General features: G+C 48.2%; 1 protein-coding gene and 1 long non-coding RNA gene across 5 annotated transcripts in view; one reads left to right on the forward strand and one right to left on the reverse strand.

Moving 5' to 3' along the window:
* FARP1 (FERM, ARH/RhoGEF and pleckstrin domain protein 1) overlaps positions 1–20,129 on the forward strand; it is a 295,943-nt gene that overhangs the window by 257,514 nt on the left and 18,300 nt on the right. For all 3 annotated transcript variants that reach the window (XM_042929450.1, XM_042929458.1, XM_042929440.1), the window contains exon 17: positions 15,164–15,245. In XM_042929450.1, coding sequence (XP_042785384.1) covers positions 15,164–15,245 — 82 coding nt within the window. The remainder of the gene's footprint in view (positions 1–15,163; positions 15,246–20,129) is intronic.
* LOC122214391 lies at positions 1,701–18,967 on the reverse strand. 2 transcript variants are annotated; one of them, XR_006199853.1, is made up of 4 exons: positions 18,799–18,967; positions 18,506–18,601; positions 18,116–18,210; positions 1,701–2,818 (listed from the first exon to the last, which is right to left on the reverse strand). It is a non-coding gene; the product is annotated as an uncharacterized LOC122214391 (long non-coding RNA). The 2 variants fall into 2 exon arrangements; XR_006199851.1 differs by having other exon boundaries at positions 18,699–18,967.

Below are 20,129 nucleotides of genomic sequence, written 5' to 3' on the forward strand. Positions count from 1 at the left end.
GGAATAGAGAATGCATTCCATTAAAAAAAAAAAAAGTTGTTGAAACTATGGGCATTTGTCCTAGAAGAGAGAAGATTCTAGAAAATCTGATGGCTCTGTTTAGTCTGGTCATGTGAAAAGGGAGTAAGTGTCTTGTTAGTTGTATCAGAGAACAGAATCTAAACAGTGAATTTCCAAAGAGGCACATCGTGTCTAAATATAGAGGATTCCCTAGCACTAACACTTGGCGATGAGAGGCTGCCTTAGGAGGTAATGAGTTCCTCCACCTTGGGGTCTCTTGAGCAGAGGTGGACTATTTCTAGAAGGCATTTATCTGTTGGGTGAAACCCCAAACCTGGCACTGCAACACGGTCACCTGGGATTGGGGATGGGGGAGTTTTGAAAAAATACAGATGGCCAGGCCCCATCCAGCCCTCCTGAATCAGAACACTGGGAGGAGTCCCAGACGTGTGTATTTCTAAAGTGCTTCTTGAGATGACTGTGATGAATACCTTTTCCGGAACAACTGATACGGAGCTCCTGTGACAAACCTAAGGTTCTATGATTCTCTGAGTTGCATTTTGACTATAACTCTTGTTTCTTCTACAAGCAGTGAATGCATGCACAGGTGGGTGGGGGAGTGAGCGAGCTAGCTCAAGTATAAGGCTTTGCCCACTGGGGGCTTGTGGTCTCCGGAACAGAAAGGCATGGAAAAGAAGGAGGGCCAGGCCCTGTCATGGATGAGTGGGCCATGTCCAGTGTGGGCATGGGGCATCACTGGCCAGTTCTGCCTTGAAGGACGTCTGGGCCATTGGTGCCTGCACGGCATAGGCAGCCTGTGTGAGTGAATATATTTAAGGAAAAGAATGGAACGCAGGGAGGTTCGTTAAGAAAGGAGTTCACACCGAGTTCTGGACCGCCAGGCCCGATGGAAGTAGATGTGGATGTGTGTATGTATCTATTCAGTCTGGGGTATGGGAAACCCGGCTGGCCCGTGCCGAGGGGGATGGCTGCGTTCTGGCTGTGTCCACGCTCCCGGCCACACCCCCACCAGACATCTCTGGCTGCCTCTGGCCCTTGTGGAGCTACACTGTGTCATCTGTAGTATGTGTACCTCATAGGCCTGTTACATGGATGAAATGAGACAGTATTTGTGAAGGGCTTAGCCTTCTGTCCCATTCGCAGAAGGCGGGAGAGGAGCTGATCTTTCTTTATATTGTTTATTTTGAAATAACTTTAGATTTAGAAAAAAGTTGCCACGACAGTAGGGTTTCTGCCCTCACGTCAGCTTCTTCCATCGCTGGGCACGTCTGTCAGCTAGGAAACTAACGTGGCTAAGTTACCATCAACTAAACTCCAGGCTTTATTCGGTGATACTCTTTAAATTACTACTGTTAATGGAAAGAAATCTAAAGTTTACTATGCACCTAAAACTCCCCCAAATTTGGTACTTAAAGGACACGGCCACCATGGTTTTACATGAGGCAGTGCTATGCTTCGATCAGCAGTGGGAAGTCTTAAGGCAGAAAAGTTACCAGGAATTTCCCTGAATGAGGAGGCTTGAACCCCTGCTCAGTAAACACACCTGCCCGCATCCAAACGTTGCGTCCTCCTGAGTAAACCCACCTGATGAGGGGATGGGCTATTTCAGCCTGGCCAAAGCCCAGGTGACCCTGTTTCTTCAAAAACCGGGAAACAGGTTTGGTGACTTCTGAAAACAGGAAGAATGCCTTTCTTTTTGAAAGCCAGGATATTTTGCCCAGCTGTTCAAATGCACTCAGAGAAAGCCTCTTACAACCTTTGGCTTTCGGAGCTGTGTCCCAAATTCCAGCCCCGAAAGGCCTGGCAGGCAGAGTGAACACCAGCCGACTCGTTCCCCAGACCTGGATTCTCTAGCACGATGCGCCTCGGTAGGCTGTGCCCCGTGCAACATCAGCCTGCAGGGAGCTGGGGTCTGGGCAAGAGGCCTACAGAGAGGCATGTGGGATCGGCTGTGGGCACACACAGTTCTCAAGAAGGGTCTGCTGCATTTATTAGAAGCTTGGCAGCAGATTCACTTGGAAGGGGTGGGGAGACCGGAGGTTGAGATGTCGCCGAGCAGACAAGTCAGGCCCACGGGACCAAGGAAAAGTCCAGGGGGAAGCCCCGAGAACTTTGATCCTGGTTACCTGGGAGGATGCTCACAAAATTAGGAAGCCGAAAGGAAGAAGCAAATATAACGGAGGGAAGCTGAGTTTGCTCTGGGTCACATCAGCTTTGAGGGGTCAGTAATGAAGTCCTCCCGGCAGTTGGAAACGCAGGTCTCAGGCTTGGGAAAGAAATCCGGTGCAGTGATGTAGATATGGGAGTTACCCACAAGAAGAATCCTGTCCTGCAAGAAACAACAGTGAGGCAGAGGAGAGCCAGGGACAGAATCGTGCCGAATACACCTTATTGTCAACTTTCCATAAACGTGTAGCTCATGGCAGAGCAAGAGCCAGCAGAGGAAATGGAAGAAGCCACGAGGGGTGAGCAGGGGTGGAGCGTCCCCGAGGAGAGCACGTCTGAAGAGTGGTGGGACGACGTGCAGAGAAGATTGAGGCAGGGTCCCTGGGGTGTGGGGGCAGGAGCAGGCTCGGACCCTAGGGGGTTGAGAGACAGGAGGGTGTCTGTCCGGAGCAGAAAGGAAGCTCCTCTCTCAGGAGGACTGTGATCAGGGATTTCACCCGTGGAGCAGTGTTGTCCTGCCAGGATGCTCCAGGGGCTGAAGAGGAGTGGGGGGTGACCGTGTGGGTGAGACAATGATTTGCAGCCCTCCCCCAGAGTGCACATCTTCATAGTAGCTTCACGGTGAGCAATCCTAAAACAAAAAAATGAGTAATAAATCTTTTCATCCTACCCACTCTTTGAAGCTGGTCATCCTTAAAAGAAAATCATAGGAATTCCTCAAAAAATTAAATCTAGATTTACCATGGCACCCAACAGTGTCCAATCCTAGCTGTATGTTCAGAAGAATTGAGAGAAACAGACCCAGACAGATACTTCTACACCCACGCTCATAGCATCATTATTCACGGGAGCCAAAAGGTTTGGTTTGGAAGGAACCCCGTGCCCTCTGATGCGTGAATCATTAATGGATAAACAAAATGTGGTACATCGTACAATGGAATAATATCCTTAAAAAGAAGGGGATGCTAGGGGCGCCTGAGTGGTTTAGTCAGGTAAGCATCTGACTCTTCGTTTCGGCTCAGGTCATGATCTTGAGGTTTGTGAGTTCAAGCCCCGTGCCGGGCTCCAAACTGACAGCACGGAGCCTGCTTGGGATCTTCTCACTCCCCTGCACTTTCTCTCTCCCTCACACTAAATAAACTTTAAAAAGGAAGGATATGCTGATACATGCTACAACACAGATGCACCTTAAAGACATGTTAAATGAAATAAAAACCAGAACAAACAGTGTACAATTCCACTCATGAGCTACTTAGAGCAATCAGATTCAGAGAGACAGAAAATAAAACGGAGGTTGCCAACACCTGGGGTTGAGGAAACAGCTAGTGTTCGGCTGTCCAGAGTTGGGCAAGATGAAATGTGGGGATGGGGGCGCCTGGGTGGCTCAAGTCGGTTGAGCAGCCGACTTCAGCCCGTCTTGATCTCACTGCTTGTGAGTTCGAGCCCCACATCAGGCTCTGTGCTGACAGCTCAGAGCCTGGAGCTGCTTCGGATTCTGTGTCTCCCTCTCTCTCTGCTCCTCCCCCACTCATGCTCGAGCGGTGCCTTTTCGAGGTGCCTTTTCCTGGGAATGCAGACCGCACGGTGCACACATTCCGCTTTCTACCATGTTCCTCATTCTTGGAGCCTCTTTCATTTCCCATTATTGTTTCCCCATATCGCCCAGCTGCTCCGTGAGGTCGATGGGGCTCCCGACTGAAGCCATGGGAGGTGAAAACAGACTCATTACCTTTTTAAGTGACCCAGAAGGGGATGCGGTTGGCAATCATGCCAATCAGCCGGATGCCGTGGTTTTCCCCTGACGTGGAGGCCTGCGGTGGTTAAGCTCCTTGCTTCTCTGGCCTGGTTTGAATTTGGGACCGTGTTGGGAAATGCTAGAAAGGAGCCCTGAGGTTGGACAGCCTGTGTCCTGAGCTCGTCGCACACCTGAGTACATCCTGTACGCAGGGCGGGTGGGGACACTGCACCTCCCTCCACTCCCCAGAAACGTACCTCAACGACAGGCAATTTCTCCCAGCGTCCTCTCCCCTTGTGGTGGATGCAGGCCTTCGAACCTGGCATGAGCACACATTCCACGTGGGTGCGCACACACACATCCACATCTGCCCTCCTGTCCTCTGTGCGCGTCGGCCCCTCCACACCTCCCCCCACCCGAAGTAGACATCTGTAGGCTGTTTCCCACGTGTACATAAGGAAGGGATCTGATTTCTATGTTATTTCCCAAGATAAGGCTGACTGCAGACCACGCCTGCAGTTATCTTATGGAGTAATAATGACTGTCCCCCAAGCGTTGTTCACAATTGCCTAATCCTTACCAGACCAGTCCCGTGGGGAGGTCTCCTGTCTTCACCGTAGGACATTTACTAGAGTCCGTGAAAACTGTTTTCCTTCTTCTAGAGCAAAATCAGCTGCCATGCCTTTTCTTGTGGAACATTCTTGTGTGATGTATCCCACTGCCTCCCAGGGTCCCTGCAGCGATGAGTTTGGTTGTGAGCAGGAAGTCTGGGTTACAACCCTGTGTCAGGAATCCTGACAGGCTTTACTCCAGCACAGTCCACCTGGCATCTCAGTTCCTCACGCACCTGCCTTAGCGCTTGGCCAGTCGTTTCTGTGCCACTTAGTCTAGACTGGAGCTCGGGAATGGTGTTGGCTTGGTTGAATGCCTGATTGTTTGCTTGTCAACTGCTTCATAACTGGTTAAGGCTCATTTTTATTGTGGTTTCAAATCCTTTTGTGCCTCATCTTCCGCAATGACTTTGAGATGGTTTACAAATGGAAAACAATGTAAGAAAAGGATAAAGACCTATAAAGCCGCACTGTCCAATATGGCAGCTACTAGCCACTGACAGCAATCTCAATTTAAAATAATCAAGGGGTTCCTGGGTGGGTCAGTTGGTTAAGTGTCCCTCCGACTCTTGATTTTGGCTCAGGTTGTGGTCTCACAGTGAGTTTGAGCCCCGCATTGGGCTCTGTGCTGACAGCATGGAGCCTGCTTGGGAGTCTCTCCCTCTCTCACTGCCCCCTGCCCTGCTCGCTCAAACACACACTCTCTCCCTCTCTCTCTCTCTCTCTCTCTCTCTCTCTCTCTCTCAAAATAAATAAACAGATTTGAATAATCTATTAAATTAAAGATTCATTTTCTCAGTAACACTGGCTACATTTCAAGGCTCATTAGCCTCATGTGGCTAGTGGCTATCATATTGGATGGCAGATATAAAACACGTCTTCGTCACCACAGAAAAAGATCTTTTGGACAATATTGGTCTAAAAATGAAGAAGAAATAGTACACATTACTATAAGAAACACAGGCCCTTGGACACAAGTTGCTGAAAATATCTATAAAACAAATGCGTGAAAATGCCTTGGTTTGGTTCATGGTAAATCTCGAAGAGTAGTAAGTTCATTTACGTCATGTCTCCAAGGGTCAAGGATTGATCTTTTGTAAAGCAGAAGGGGGTCTGGCAAATGTGGATGGACAGTGCTTTTACAAAGTCTGATTCACGTGCAGAGTCGTGGCATTAATATTAATAATCAAGTACCGTTAATGCGCATTTACTGTGGGCAGACTCTTGAGACACCTGGTACTGTTGTAAAGTTGGTGTTATTGATAAAAATTAAAATGACCACCAGGATTTTCCCATTTGATCTTCAAAACCAGGTTGACCAACCCTTGGCCAGATCTGGCCTGCTACCTGTTCCTGCTAATAAAGTTTTTTTGGAACATAGCCACACGTGTTTTTTTTTTTTGTTTTTTTTTTTAACCATTGTCTATGGCTGCCTTTCACAGGTGAATACTCATGACACAGACTGTGTGGCCTGAAAAGCCTACGGTATTTACTATCTGGCCCTTTATTAAAACTTGTTGATCCTTGTTGAAAAACACTTCCCTAGGTGTAGGTGTTATTCCCATTGTATGATTGGGAACATAAGGCCCAGAGAGGTGAGACCCCCGACATACAACCCATAAGTGACAGAGGTACAACTTGAACTTGGGTCTGATCTGATCCTCAGCTTGTGGCTTTGCAGCTGTGTTGTTGAGGCATAAGGCTTTACACCTGGAAAGTGGCTGAGAGTGCATCTGCCGTGGATTCCTCATTCTCTCTCTCTTTCTTTAATGTTTATTTATTTATTTAGAGAGTGCCTGGGCAGGGGGGCAGGGCAGAGAGAGAGAGAGAGGGAGAGAGAATCCTAAGCAGGCTCTTCACCGTCTGCACAGAGCCTGACGTGGGACTTGATCTCACAAACCATGAGATTACCACCTGAGCTGAAATTGAGAGTCAGTCACTTACCCAGCTGAGCCACCCAGGTGCCCCAGATTCCTCATTCGTCACAGGAGAAAAGGAGAGTGTGGCTTGCCCTGGGCCACACAGCAGGAACCCGGCAGAGCCCCAGCCAGCACCTGTGCCGGCAACCCTTGCATCCTTTCTTTCTGCTCCTGGCTTTGGGATGTCAGCTGTGCTCACCGAGAGGTCCTTCTGCTCCGGACACCCTCCTGTGCTGTTCTCTCAAAAGGGGCAGGAAGTACATGGCATCTGGCCAACACTGGCCCTGTGATGGCTTTGTCTACAGGAATATCACCTGTAGGGCTCAAATCTGAGAAAATGGATTCAGATTTTTTTCTAATCCACCAAGAGACTATTTAATGGTGAAGTGGCCACCACTGAGATGGTAATATCCGAGGGGACTCCTGTGGAATTTAGCTGTGTCGCAGCATATCCTCGGAGCCTCTCTGTCCACTCCCAAGGGATTGCAACAGAAACAACAGCAAGGCTCCTTCCAAGCCCTTACATACTTTGTTCCGTCCGCACGGTGCAAAGAGGCAGGTTCGGATGAGGGGACTCAGCCTCGGTCAATAGGGTGGATGGACAGCCTGCCCAGGTGGGAGAGTTAACGCTGGACTTGAACCCAGGCAGCATGGCCTCCAGGTCCTGCCCTCCATATCTTACTCAACCGCCTCTTAACCTTGTCCTTGGATTTGCTGACAGGGCCTTCTGCCCCCTCCCTGTGGAATTTCTCAGGGGCCTTAGTTTCGCACCAAATGTGCCGACTATTTACTGAGGGAACAAGAGGAGGAAGGAGAGTAGACCTTCCTCCACAGGCTACCTTTTCTCAAACCACATGGGCTGTCGGGCATTGTTCTCTTCAACAAGTATAAACTGCTAACTGCCTCCTTTCCTGTTTGGGTCTTAGGGAAGCTTTTCTATCTGCTTGCTCATTAACACATATATGTGACGTGCTAGGAACATTTGAGGACCCGTATTTCACTATTCCACTACTCCCCGTGGTGGCTGGGAAATCTTGAGCGGTGGTGTTTTGGGCTCTGGCTGAATCGGACACAAGGTGGGTACACGGCTATGGGACCCTAGAGCAGAGAGCATCATCTGTGGTATCTCTTTCGCTCTGGTTTAGGTCAACAGAGATGTTAAGACCATTACAATCTGAGACGAGGCTCCTTCTGTATGTTACCGTCAGGAGGACTTTATTTTATCTCTTTGATTGAAAAAAAAGAATAGAGTTTGCTTGCTGATTTTGTTGGTGAGAGTTTTGGCTAACGTGAACTGAACATTCCCTGTGTTCCAGACACTGTTAAATGCTGCTCGTGTATCATGTCGTTTAATATTTACAAGCACATCATTAGGTAGATACTGTTGTTATCTCCTTACCTCACAGGTGAGGAAATGAGGCACAGAGAGGGTGAGTTGCTTGGCAGATGTCACACAGCTGGTTAAGGGCACGACTGGATTTTGAAGCCAGCTGGTCTGCTGTCACTATGCCTTTAGCACCAGAGGCTTTAGGCGTAACGTTTAGAGGGGAAGAACTCCAAAGAAGCTGGTTCGTTGCTGTTCACTTGTAACTAACCTGAGAACAGCTTCTGGCCCCTGGGAAACCCCAGCCCCAGGCATGATCTGAAATAGCCCCTGCCTGCCCCCCTGTGCTGCTCATGCTGTTCAGGCTGTTCCTGGCCACACACATGCGCGCGCACACACACACACACACACACACGTGCACACGTGATGGGGTAAAGATGTGACACACTCTTTTCCTTCCAAGTCACACATTTGGGGCTCTGGTGGCAGGGCCATCTCTCTACTTCAGAACCTTGAGCTGTGTGTGTGTGAATCCCCGTGTCCACAGACTTGGACAAATATTTATTGCGTCCCTATTATAAATCAGTCATTCTCCTCAATGTTCAGTGAACAAAACACAACACAGTTATCACTCTCCTAGAGCTTGTATTCTGGTTTCATCCTTCTCTCTGTTCTGTGTCAAGGAGGCAGCCAGACCAGCCGGATAAGATTTGAAAGGGGTGTCCTTGTGGGGGAGGGGTACTTAAGAGCGCCTGCTCTCTTTCCTACTTAGGCCACGCCAAGAGATCAGGGGGCCTCTGACCCTTTTCTCAGAACAGAAATCCCTGTCCGTATTCTAGAGGTGTTAAAAATGATAGCTTTAAGACTGGCCACATTGCTATGAGAAAGCACCTTGTGGGGCACCTGGGTGGTTCAGTCGGTTGAGCGACCGACTTCGGCTCAGGTCATGATCTCACGGTTTGTGAGTTCAAGCCCTGCGGCGGGCTCTCTGCTGACAGCTCGTGGCCTGGAGCCCTGCTTCGGGTTCTGTGTCTCCCTCTCTCTCTGCCCCTCCCCCTCTCATGCTCTGTGTCTGTCTCAGAAATAAACATTAAAAAAAATTTTTTAATTAAATAATAAAAGAAAGCACCTTGCATTTCTACAACATCTTACAAAACACTGTCTGTTAAATTGTCTCATTTGACAAAACAATCTTGTTGCCTTCTGCCCATCTTCCACCCCACCCCCCATGGAAAATGAGCTCTGAAAGGTAGTTGGTATAAAACCAGGTAGGACTACACCCCATTTCTTGCTTTCCCTGGAGCCCATGAACCTGGGGGCAGGGAGGTAGCTGTAAACATGTTCTCTTTCTATCTAGAACGATGCTGTCAAGTAGCACTTTCGGCAGTGATGGAAATACTCTGTGTCTACGTTGTTCAGTAATAGCCACTGGCCGCATGTGGCTGGTGAGCACTTCACATAGGGCTCGTATGGGTGAGGAATTGAATTTTAAAAGTTCATTTTAAGCGGAGTTAAGATGTAAGCAGCCATATGTGGATACTATACTGGGTGGTAGTTTTAGAGGCTTTAAAGGGGAAAGGACTCTGGAGTGGAAGATAGGAGAATGCAGCCTTCCTTTCCAGTCATGCGTGAGTGTCACAGCACCTGACGTTCCTCTCCATCCACTTCCCTGGAATTCAGAATCTTCGAGATCGTTGTCAAAAGCCAAGACTCGGGGTGGTTCTCTGAGTGCCGCCCCCCGACCCTTCAGCAAAATCAGGCTACTTCTTGTGTGTCACAGCTTTAGTTTGACGATTTTCATTGGTTTAAAAAAATAAGACCATGCAAAAAGTGTTTAAAACCATTGCTGTCAAGGTAAACAGCAGTGAAACTCATTGGAGACAAGGCAGTGTGGTCTACCTAGAAAACAGCCTGGAAGCATAGGCAATGGAGGAAAGTTTTGAAAAATTAGCATAAACAATGGAAAAGAATTTATGGGGTATACCTGTATACCATGCGGGGGGGGGGGGTCACTTACACACTTATTTATATAAATTTAAGTTTAAAATTTTATGTTTGATTCAAAGCCAAGAAAGACACTACAAGGACACTGAATTCATTATATTCTGCCCCAGCTGGCTTTCCACTGTCCACCCAGGGTTCCAGGGACAATGATGTTGGTGACTGTTTCCTGTTAACCCATGAGTAGCATGACATGTTCTCAGTCACATGTGGGAGCTAGTTTTCCCTGAATTATCTGCCTTGTTCCTGACTGGACAGCCCACTGTGCTTTGAGACCAAGCTGCTTTCCTAGAAAAAGGAAAACAGTTTTTCCAATCACCTGAACCGCAGGCGGGTTTCTGCTGGAAAGCACTTGAGAGCGAACATTCTCTAGGCCGCTGATGAGTTTTAAATGGCTTTTCTGTTCCCCTGCATTTTCATGTGTGGCTCATGAACAGGACTGAACCCAGGTGACCACTTCAGGTCTCATCTGGGTGCTATCAAGCCTGCCCGTGAGTGGGGCTGTGACTTGTGCTCCTCTTATTAAACGGGACCTGGCCTTAAACCCAGAAGAAAAGCTGATGTAAGCATCCTAGCATTGTAACGGGCATGATGTCGCCAAGAACGGGAGGCATCTGCCAGCTGCAGGTACCGCTCAGAGAGTGAATCCCTTATCTGTAGCTACCAAAGGGAAACACTCAAGCGCCATGTGCCTAGTGAGGATGCCTCCGGCCCGAACGTCTTTCTGGGGATGTGAATTAAAATTCAAATGAATCGGATTTTCTTCTCCAGGGATCTCAAAGGATATTGGAATCCATCAAAGAATATTGAAATCAACATAGATTACCTGTGGCTAATATATATGTTAGATGTGTGTAGTATATATAATATATAAACATAATGAATAGAAAAAAAGATAAATATCTAAATATTAGGTATATGATATAAATATAAATACAATGTATTACTCTGGCTAAATTGTTTGCGTTGAACCCAGCCACCGTCCCTCACCCACACGTTCATGGAAGACATGTCTTTATTCATTTACTTATTTATACATTATCTTTCTACTTACACATATACACAAATACATATGATCACAGACCGTTTTCATTTAAGATCCTAGAAACCACAGGGACTAGTAAGAGCAAAGATGTGATGTCTGATTTGCAAATGAGGCCTGAGAATGAGGCTCACAAAAGTTCAGTCCATCTTGCGGGGTCAGGGAGCGCCCAGACACAGAGTGAGGTGGGAGGGCCGCCCCCCAGCTCCAATCGGCAGTTGGCTTTATGTTTCAGTCTAATGAGATGATGCTTCATTTGTCGGGAGGAGAAGGGAAGGGCTGAGTGGTAAACATGCTTGCATTAATACTAGGCTACTCGAAATGCCCAGTGGGTCAGTCACTACCTGCTTTCCATGGTAAAGAATCTCAGACACTCGACTGAAGCCAGGCCTGATGTCCCGCTCCCCAGAAAACACTTACTGTTGGGAGATGGGATCCTGGGGTGCGTAGTACCATGTGGGATAGCTGGGGGTTGTATCACCAATGCATGAGACCGTGGACATGCTGTAGACTGTCCTAGGGTTCCATGAAGATTTCATGTTGACCCGGGATTGGGCGTGGGAAGGAGGGGAGCAGAGTGGTGATCTCTCCCATTGGCCTTGCCCACCTGCACCTACTGTCAGTGTTGTATTTCCCGACAGTCAGAGTCAAAGCCCTCAGGTGCAAGGGCTCCTTGTGCCCCTTGGAGACAGCCTCGTTACTGGTCTCTCCCACAGAGAACTGGCCCTTCTAGCCTTTTCCTCCTCTTCGTGGTCTGTCTGCTGCAGAGTTAGTGACCAGCTCACATAGTCGTGAGTAAAGTGTCTACCGAGGGGCAGGAAGACTTGGGAGATTCATGGTGCGGGGTGTGGGGGTGTGTTGGGCCCAGCGCTGAGCTAACGTTTCGTTGCTCCAGGGAGTGTATTAATCATGGTGCGCGGGGCAGAATTTAGCTTCTGGGAAGCTTCTGAGTACATGGGTTTCCAAAGTGAAATTGTCAAAAGAATTTTCAGCTTTGTTGCCGCGCGGTAATTACACGGACAACAACTATGTGGCCCTGTCTTCTAAACAAGGACCCTTTTCTTGTGAGGTTAACATCCAGAGGATGTTCTGGAAGAATTATAATTACTTTTTTCATGTTCTTAATAATAAAATGACCTTTTAGTTCTGAATAACAAAGCAAATGCTTTGAACTTGTGGATTTGGTGGCATTAACATGCAAAGGAAGTAAAAACATGACAGTATTTCTATAGGAAGCAGCAGTTTTGGTTTGCCCTATTCTCATGGACTGGCGCCATGTTCTGGAACCACACAGGGGTTGGGACTGGCCATGTGTGCTACTGAGGGGGGAGGTCTCGGGAGGCGGGCAGCGCTGCCTGGACTGGATGCATTGACTTCTGGGGCCCCAGCCTTCTGTCCCCACACCACCTAGAGCTGGCCCTGTTTGAATTTATCCACATCACTGTCTTCCCCAGGGCACAGGGCACTGTGCTATTTCTAAAATGAAAGTAAAGATGCCAAAGACAGAGAAACAGGACTCTGCTAGCCAGCTGATGCGGGAAAATGTCCCCTTGAGTTTGGGGCTTTAACATCAGTACGTTTTCTTTTAACAGTGGGAAGAAGGATGTCCAGTCAATAAAATCTGACTTACATGCTCCACCCCACCCCCATGTCGCTTCCCAGCACTTCATTTTCTCTTGGGCGTTATCTGCAAGAAGGAGGAAATTCCTTGTTATTAATAAAGCCCCCCCAATTCTCCCCTTGCCCATCCAATCCGGAGGACTCTGGCTAAAATATCTAAATTATGTCCTTTGAACTAACTAAAGACCTTCCTTAGCTGCATTTGTCAAGTGGTATGCCCATTTGAAAGTTTTGGGATCACTTACGTAAGTTTCAGGTCATATCTACATACCCACAAATCGAGTTTCAATTGTGCCTTGCCTTCTCTTATTAATGTGTGGCATTTAGTCAAAATCAGGACATTCTGGCTCAGTAGCTTTTTTTTGTTCAGGTGTTGGAGCAGGGGTGGGGGGGTGAGCAGCGGGGAAAGGGAAGGGGAGCTTTCCAGCTCCTTCCAGAGCATCATGTGATGGTGAAGGTGCAGGCTTGAAGGAGGGGTTCTATAAAGCAGAAAGCTTCCGTCTGAGGCCAGAGCTCCCTTCTCCAAGTGTATAAAGAAGAGAGCAACAGGTAAACTCTCAACTAAAAGTAGGCACACATCAGGATCAACAGAATGGCCAAACAATAAACTTCTCAGTAGAGATTGGATTAATAACCATTTGCTAAAATTCTGGAGATGCCTCCACCCTGCGGTTGACAGGGCAGAATAATATGCGGTGATTAGCAATAGACTGAGCACCGTCTCTAAAGCAGAGCCTGGGTTTAAGTCTGTCACTTAAACATTCTCCGGTGACCCCATTTTGGGAGGAATTTGATCCACTGGCTGGGGGATAGAAGAGACAGACAAGGGAGGATACCTGAGGTTCCCGGCTTGAGCGGAGGGCAGAACAGTTACATCATCAAGGGGGTTAACATAGGAAGGGGATTGAGTTTGGGCAGTAAGATAATTAACTCTGGAACCTCTTGAGTTTGAGATACTTGCAGGGTCATTCATGTAGAACCCTCTGGTGGGTGTAAGAAATACAGTCCCTGGGTCATTTGGACAAGGGGCATTTGGGTACAGATCTGGCATCATTCATAGAACCCGTGGGGAATCCAGGGATTATACAGGACGAAGTAGGAAGTGAAGAGAGCACATAAGCACAGATGCGTTCCCAAAGAACACAGACCTCTCAGGAGTAGCCTGAAGAGGGGGAGGTGGCCACGAGGACTGAGAACTGACCTCCAGAGGCCTCCCAAAGCTGGAGAGCCAAGTGCCTGGAGTTTGGGGCCCCCAGGCCCAGAGAAGCTGCCTAGGGGCAGGGTTTAGGCAATTAGGAGGTTGGTGGTATTCCTTCACAGAAGCACTTCAGGGAGTGGAGGACAGAATCCAGACTCAATTGGAAGAGGAGCAGTGATTAAGGCAATCTGCCAACACCCTTTGTTTGGGCAGCTGAGAGGAAGCAGAAGGATTGGGGAATTCTGTGTGGGGGGAGGGGAAAGGAATACAATAAAGAAAGCTCCCAGAAGCTGACCCAGGCTGGGAGCATAAGTATGTTGTCTGTCCCTTTATTCCGGAGCAGCTTTAACTACCCCATGGGTCTGGGTGCTCTGTCTCCCTGGTGATGTAATCTACGTGTCTGCTGAGTTAGAACCAGGGGAATGTGTCATTTCACTGCCTCCTGCGGGAAGCCCCGAGCTGGGGCTCTCACTTCTGACTGGAAGCCCCATGCCCAGATTTTTACCTTTTTTCTTTTTCATGCATCCCTCTCATTTAAGTTAGCTTCTAGCTCTCCTGAACAGTTCGTTTGAAGATATTAGCCATCAGTGGGTAAATTCACAGATACACACCGGTGCCATGGTTGGAGGGGCGTGGGCTGGACCCCCTGGACTCAAGTTCAGGCCCACGGTCTCACGATAGCTGACATTAGGCAAGCCGCGTGGTTTCTTTGTGCCTCGGTTTCTTCAGCTGTTTAATGGTGCTGATGATGGTACCTGCCTCATAAGGCCGTCATGAGGGGTAGATGAACTAGTGCTTATAATGTGCTCAGCACAGTGGACCGTGCTTAATAACCACCTACCGTTATTGATATTCCTTTCCTCTCTGCTGCTTAAGCTCTTAGCTTATCAACATTGGCTACAGCCCAGAGCCATAAGAAAGAAGAATACAGTAGACCCAAAACTCTGCTGAAAGGGCCCATATCTTTGTCATCTTTCACCCAGCATCTCTGGCTGGGGGGAGTCTGGAACCTCCCTTCCCTGGCCCTCTCTGTACCTGGGACACCCATCCTGCCCACTTCTGCCCCTGTTCCCACCTCCACACATGGGGCTCCTGTACCTCCTCAGTTATGTTTTTCTTTTCCCCAGGGCTGTCCACGCAGCTCTTTGTCTGCTTTAAGCTCAGGGCTCTTGGGACCAGAAACCTTGTCTGTTAGTGATTTCCAAGCTCTTGTAATGACGCCCAAATCACCCAAGCGTGAACAGGGAAAAAATTTGAAATGAGACCAAATTAAAATGATAGCACAATGGTTCTTCCTTGTCTCTTTCGAAGTACAAGGGGAATTCTTTGCAGAAGAATGGGGTGATTTCATAGTCTCCTTCCGGCGCTAACATTGTGTGACGCCGGGAGAAGGGAGAGGTACAAATAATAGGGGATTGGAAAGGAAGGCATAAAGCTTGCTGTTTTGTGATCTGAGGCCAGATGTTTTCCGGTTATGTTTCCACTGCTAATGCTTTTGTTTCCAACCCCTTTGCCTTTGCTTTCAGGGAAGGCCGCTCAAATGCCCACATCAGAGGGGATTACCAAAGAATCGGAGATGTCCTACTGAAGAACATTCAGGGTATGAAGGTGAGCTGCTTTGGGATTCCGGTGGAACGAGTTCCCTAGGGAAAACCAGGCTGGGCCTCTCGGAGGCCTGGGCTTCAATCCCAGTGCATAACCACACATGACCTGATTTGACTAAATACAGGTAAATGCAGGGTGAATTCCTCTGTCCTCGCAGACAATCGTGTTTGGAAGGAAAATGCAGCCCCTTTGGGGGAAGTACTTGTAGTACTTTTCCTCCTTAAAAGCTCTGTGCTGTAATCAAAACAATAGGTATTATCTGAATAAATCATTCAGCACTCATTTTAAAAAACGATGGGGGCGCCTGGGTGGCTCAGTCGGTTGAGCGGCCGACTTCAGCTCAGGTCACGGTCTCACGGTCCGTGAGTTCGAGCCCCTCGTCGGGCTCTGGGCTGATGGCTCAGAGCCTGGAGCCTGCTTCCGATTCTGTGTCTCCCTCTCTCTCTGCCCCTCCCCCGTTCATGCTCTGTCTCTCTCTGTCTCAAAAATAAATAAAAAAAAGTTAAAAAAAACCGATGTAGACAAAACATGGTTTGGTCGACTGAACATTGCACTTTTCATCAGTCGTTTTGGCTTCTTGTAAGTGTGACGAAAACATTGGATTTAGAGCCAGGTAGGAATTCTAATCAATCCTATGACTTGAAGTCACTGTACCAGGCAAAGACATTTCTAACCAGCCAGCAATATCTGCAATGATACAAGAGTAAGAGTATACCACCAGACATACTGAACCAATATTCTACCTCATTTTTGAAATCTGCCCCATCTCTTAGCAGTGAAATTTTCATTTTTACATTTTCATCTTAATCTATTAATGCCTTTAACATAGAATATTTTAATTCACAGTTTACCTTTTGAAGACAAATACCTCTCTATTTACATTTTAAAGTGATCTTCCTACATTTCAACTGGCCCAACAAAGCCTCTCTAATACCTTTACTAATAACTCAGAGCAACCCCTAAAGAAGGAAGGTTGCTCCTGCTACCATTTCCCCCCATCCAACCAACCATCCATCCACCTCCCCCATCCCTCCCTCCAGGATTAGCTGAGCACCCACAATGTATAAGACACTTGTACAATAAAAGTTACTGTTGGAGTTTGAATTAATTCCCAAGAATCTTACTAAGTTGTTTAAGGCTTTATTTTTCCCCCTTAGAATGATCTATCTCATGAGGCAGGACAAGGGGATGGTGGGGCGGGGGGTGGTACACAGAAAAGACAAGATCTAAAGCCACTCCAGAGATTTCCTGTTTCTCTTAACAAAGATCAAGATACTATTTAACAGGCCTTGAGCACACTTTTTTACAGTCTTCAAAAAGCAACACTGCCCTCTGGGCAAGACAAGAGAGAGGCCATGAAAGCTATCCGGATTGCAGAATCCCATGCAATAAATGCAAAGAATTATCTAAGATGTTCTACAGCCACAGTGTTTTTAATGCTTTAAGTAAGGCTGATCCACAAAACTCAGATGTAACAGTTACAGACCTCCTTGTGCTTTCCATAGTATTTTTTATTAGTGTATTTTCTTTTCTAAAGCAGTTTTAGGTTTACAGAAAAACTGAGCAGAAAGCCCACAGAGATGTCCTATGTGCATACTTGTGCGTATACATACACACACACACACACACACACACACACACACACACACACACACAGTGCCCTGGTACTAACATCTTGCATGGGTGTGGGATCTTTGCTACAACTGATGAGCATTATTATTATCTAAATCCATAGTTCCCGTTAGGGATCACTCTTGGAGTGGTACATTCTGTGGGGTTCTGCCAAATGCAGAATGTCATGTACCTGCCATGACAGGATGACACAGGACAGGGTCACTGGCCTAAAATTCCTCCAGGCTCTGCCTGTTCATCCCTCCCCTCCCCCACCCCCTGGCAACCCCCGACCCTTTCCTGTCTGCATAGTTTTGTCTTTTCCAGAATGTCCTATAGTTGGAATCACACAGCAGGCAGCCTTATCAGACTCTTTAACACTTGTTAAAGATACTCTTTTTTTCTTTTTTTTGTAACATGTTTTTGTTACTGTTGGACTTTCCAGTTATTTTCCTATGTCCGCCTGTTTTTTTGGCCCAGTTGGGTTTTCCTTCTTTTCTCTCAGTATTCCCTTCATCTGAGATGGCAGCTGACTCTGGAATGACATGGGTTTGAACTGCGTGGGTCCACTTACATGTAGAACGTTTCCCATAAATACAGGATACCATGAATGTATTTTGTCTTCCCTGTGATATTACATATACCACTATATGTTAATCAATGTTAACCATAAGGTTTCTAGTCAACATTAGGCTATTATTAATAGTTCAGTTTTGGGAGAGTTAAAAGTTACATGCCGATTTTTTAAAAAAATATATTTTTTTCACATTTATATTTATTTTTGAGACAGAGCACGAGTGGGGGAAGGGCAGAGAGAGACATACACAGAATCCAAAGCAGGCTCTGGGCTCTGAGCTGTCAGCACAGAGCCCGACGCGGGGCTCGAACCCACAAATCGTGAGACCATGACCTGAGCCAAAGTTAGACGTTCAACTGACTGAGCCACCTAGTCACCCCTAAATGCTGATTTTTAATTGCGTGGGGGAGTCAGTGCCCCTCACCTCAGGGTTGTTCAAGGGACAGCTGTATAATCCTGCCCAGGGAGGGCTCCTGCCTTCACAGACTCCCTTCAAGGAGGCTTGGACTCCACCATGGGCCTCCAGAGACGGCAGTTGGAGACCTGCCAGCCCATTCCTTGCCCCCTTGGGGACAGTCCCCAGCATCACCAGCTGTCCTTTGTGCCTCGTCCACGGAGAGCTGACAGGCAGTGGTACCCACCCTCCTCTCTGTTCACCTAGCGCCTGAGACCTCCTAGAACATACCTGATTTTCACTCAGAGCAGCTCTTTCTCCTCAGTCTGGTGAGTTGGCATTTTTGTGGTTAGTCAGCTTCGTCGGCTGTGCTGGCATTTGAGTTCCTGTGCGGATGCCATGAGCATATTTATAGCATGGAGCTCCGTGCAAGCAAAATAAAAATAGGTGGAGAGGCTCAGAGAGCCACTGGCTGCCGTTTTTAGCATTTGTTTGGGTTGCTTTTTCTTGTGGTGGTTATAGCTGGTTTTAAAGAATTTTTATGAAGTATGAAGGAGAGCCAGCAGAAGGTTCGAGAGATGTAGAAGCCCAGGGTAGCACTCTTGTCCAAAATGCTTACAGTGATCTACAGCTTGCAGTGTCCTTCCTGTCCCCCACCCCCACAGACCCCTGTGTTTTTACCTGCATTGGCAGGGGCTCAGCCAGACTGGGGTGGTTCCCAGACCCTCCACTCATGACCATGACCGAGGGAGCTGGGCCAGGGGCTCCAATCCCTGCCTGAAAGTCAGATACCCAAATTAGGATCTCTTGTTTATGCCGCAAACTTCCAACTGGAGACATCTGTTCAGATGCACAAAGGCACTTCAAAACCCACCCAAAGATCCATCTTTCATCCAGGCTGGGACCTTCACTCGACCCGTCTGTCTCCTCAGGTGCCCACCTCCTGCCCCCTCTCCTCCTTCAACTTCTCCCACCTTACTCCTTCTGGCTCTCAGCTGGCTGTCTGCTGGAGGACCCGACCAGCTTCCTGGTGTTGCCCTGCCTCCCGGCGAGCCGTCCTCCCAGTCAGCACGGATGGTACCGCCAGACTGCCGAGGCTCACGACCCTCCTGTGTCTCTCTGGCGGGTAGAATACAGTCCAAACCCAAACCTGACAAAGGCCTTCGTGTTCTAGCCCTGGATGATCTTTCCAGGCCCTTCCCCGTGTCCTTCACATGCTTCTCTGTGCTCCAGTGACCATGAACTCACCTCTCCAGGCACTCAAGGTTCTTGCAAGACTCCTGCCTTGGCTGGGTGCATGCATGGTTGTTTTTTCTTGTTTTGTTTTGTTTTGTTTTGTTTTGTTTTGTTTTGTTTTGTTTTGTTTTGTTTTGTTTTGTTTGAAGTGACCTCTACTCCCAACGCGGGGCTCCAGCTGACAACCCCAAGATCGAGGGTCACATGCTGCCAACTGAGCCAACCAGGCACCCTTCATTTGCTCATTAAGGCATGCAGGCAGCAGACATTTACTGAGTGCCTATGTGTGTATCAGGCCCCGAGGATGCAGGAGCACGACCGATGTGCACTCTTAAGGTCAACTCGGGAACAGCGCATGTGGTAACACGGCCTGGAGCTGCACGTGTACACACACGCACGGGGGCACATTTAACTGGTAGAGTCCAAGTAAACTCCGGATCGTACCAGTGTCAATTTCCTAGTGTTGATGTTGTGCTATAGTTACACGAGATGTTAGCCCTGGGGGAGGCTGGGTGCAGGACCTCCCTGTACATTCCTGTGTAAGCTCCTACGAATCTGTATTTCAAAATAAAAGTAGTCACTAAACCCAGCAGGGGACACCACGTGACAAGGGCTGAGATGGACACGTACGGCAGAAGTACAGAAGATAGAGGAGTCCCTAACTGGTGGAGGCGGGTGGGTGTTGAGGGGGTTGCTGAGGCCGGGCAGGGCTCCTAAGGGGCGTGTCACGTGCAGAGGCTCTGGGCATGAGCCGGGCAGTCAAGTATAGGTTGTTCAATTTGTTCACCTGGGGTGAGGTGGCAAGAAGCACATGGAGTGGGGGGAGGGTTATATCCTAAGGGCCCCATGTGCCCTGCTGAGGACTCTGGAGGCGTGGAGGCAGAGGTCCCGATGGAGACACCACCACAGTAGGTTGGGGTTGGCGGGGGGGGGGGGGGGGGGGGACGGACACAAAGCCAGAACCAGGGCAGTGACTGTGCAGAGAAAGATGGTAACAGCCTTGACGTTTTTAGGAGGTAGAATCAGAAGGACTTGGTGAAGGATTAAAAAAAAAATGGAATCCGGAATG

This window comes from Panthera leo, chromosome A1 (assembly GCF_018350215.1).
Source record: "Panthera leo isolate Ple1 chromosome A1, P.leo_Ple1_pat1.1, whole genome shotgun sequence".
In the NCBI taxonomy this organism is placed as follows: domain Eukaryota; kingdom Metazoa; phylum Chordata; class Mammalia; order Carnivora; family Felidae; genus Panthera; species Panthera leo.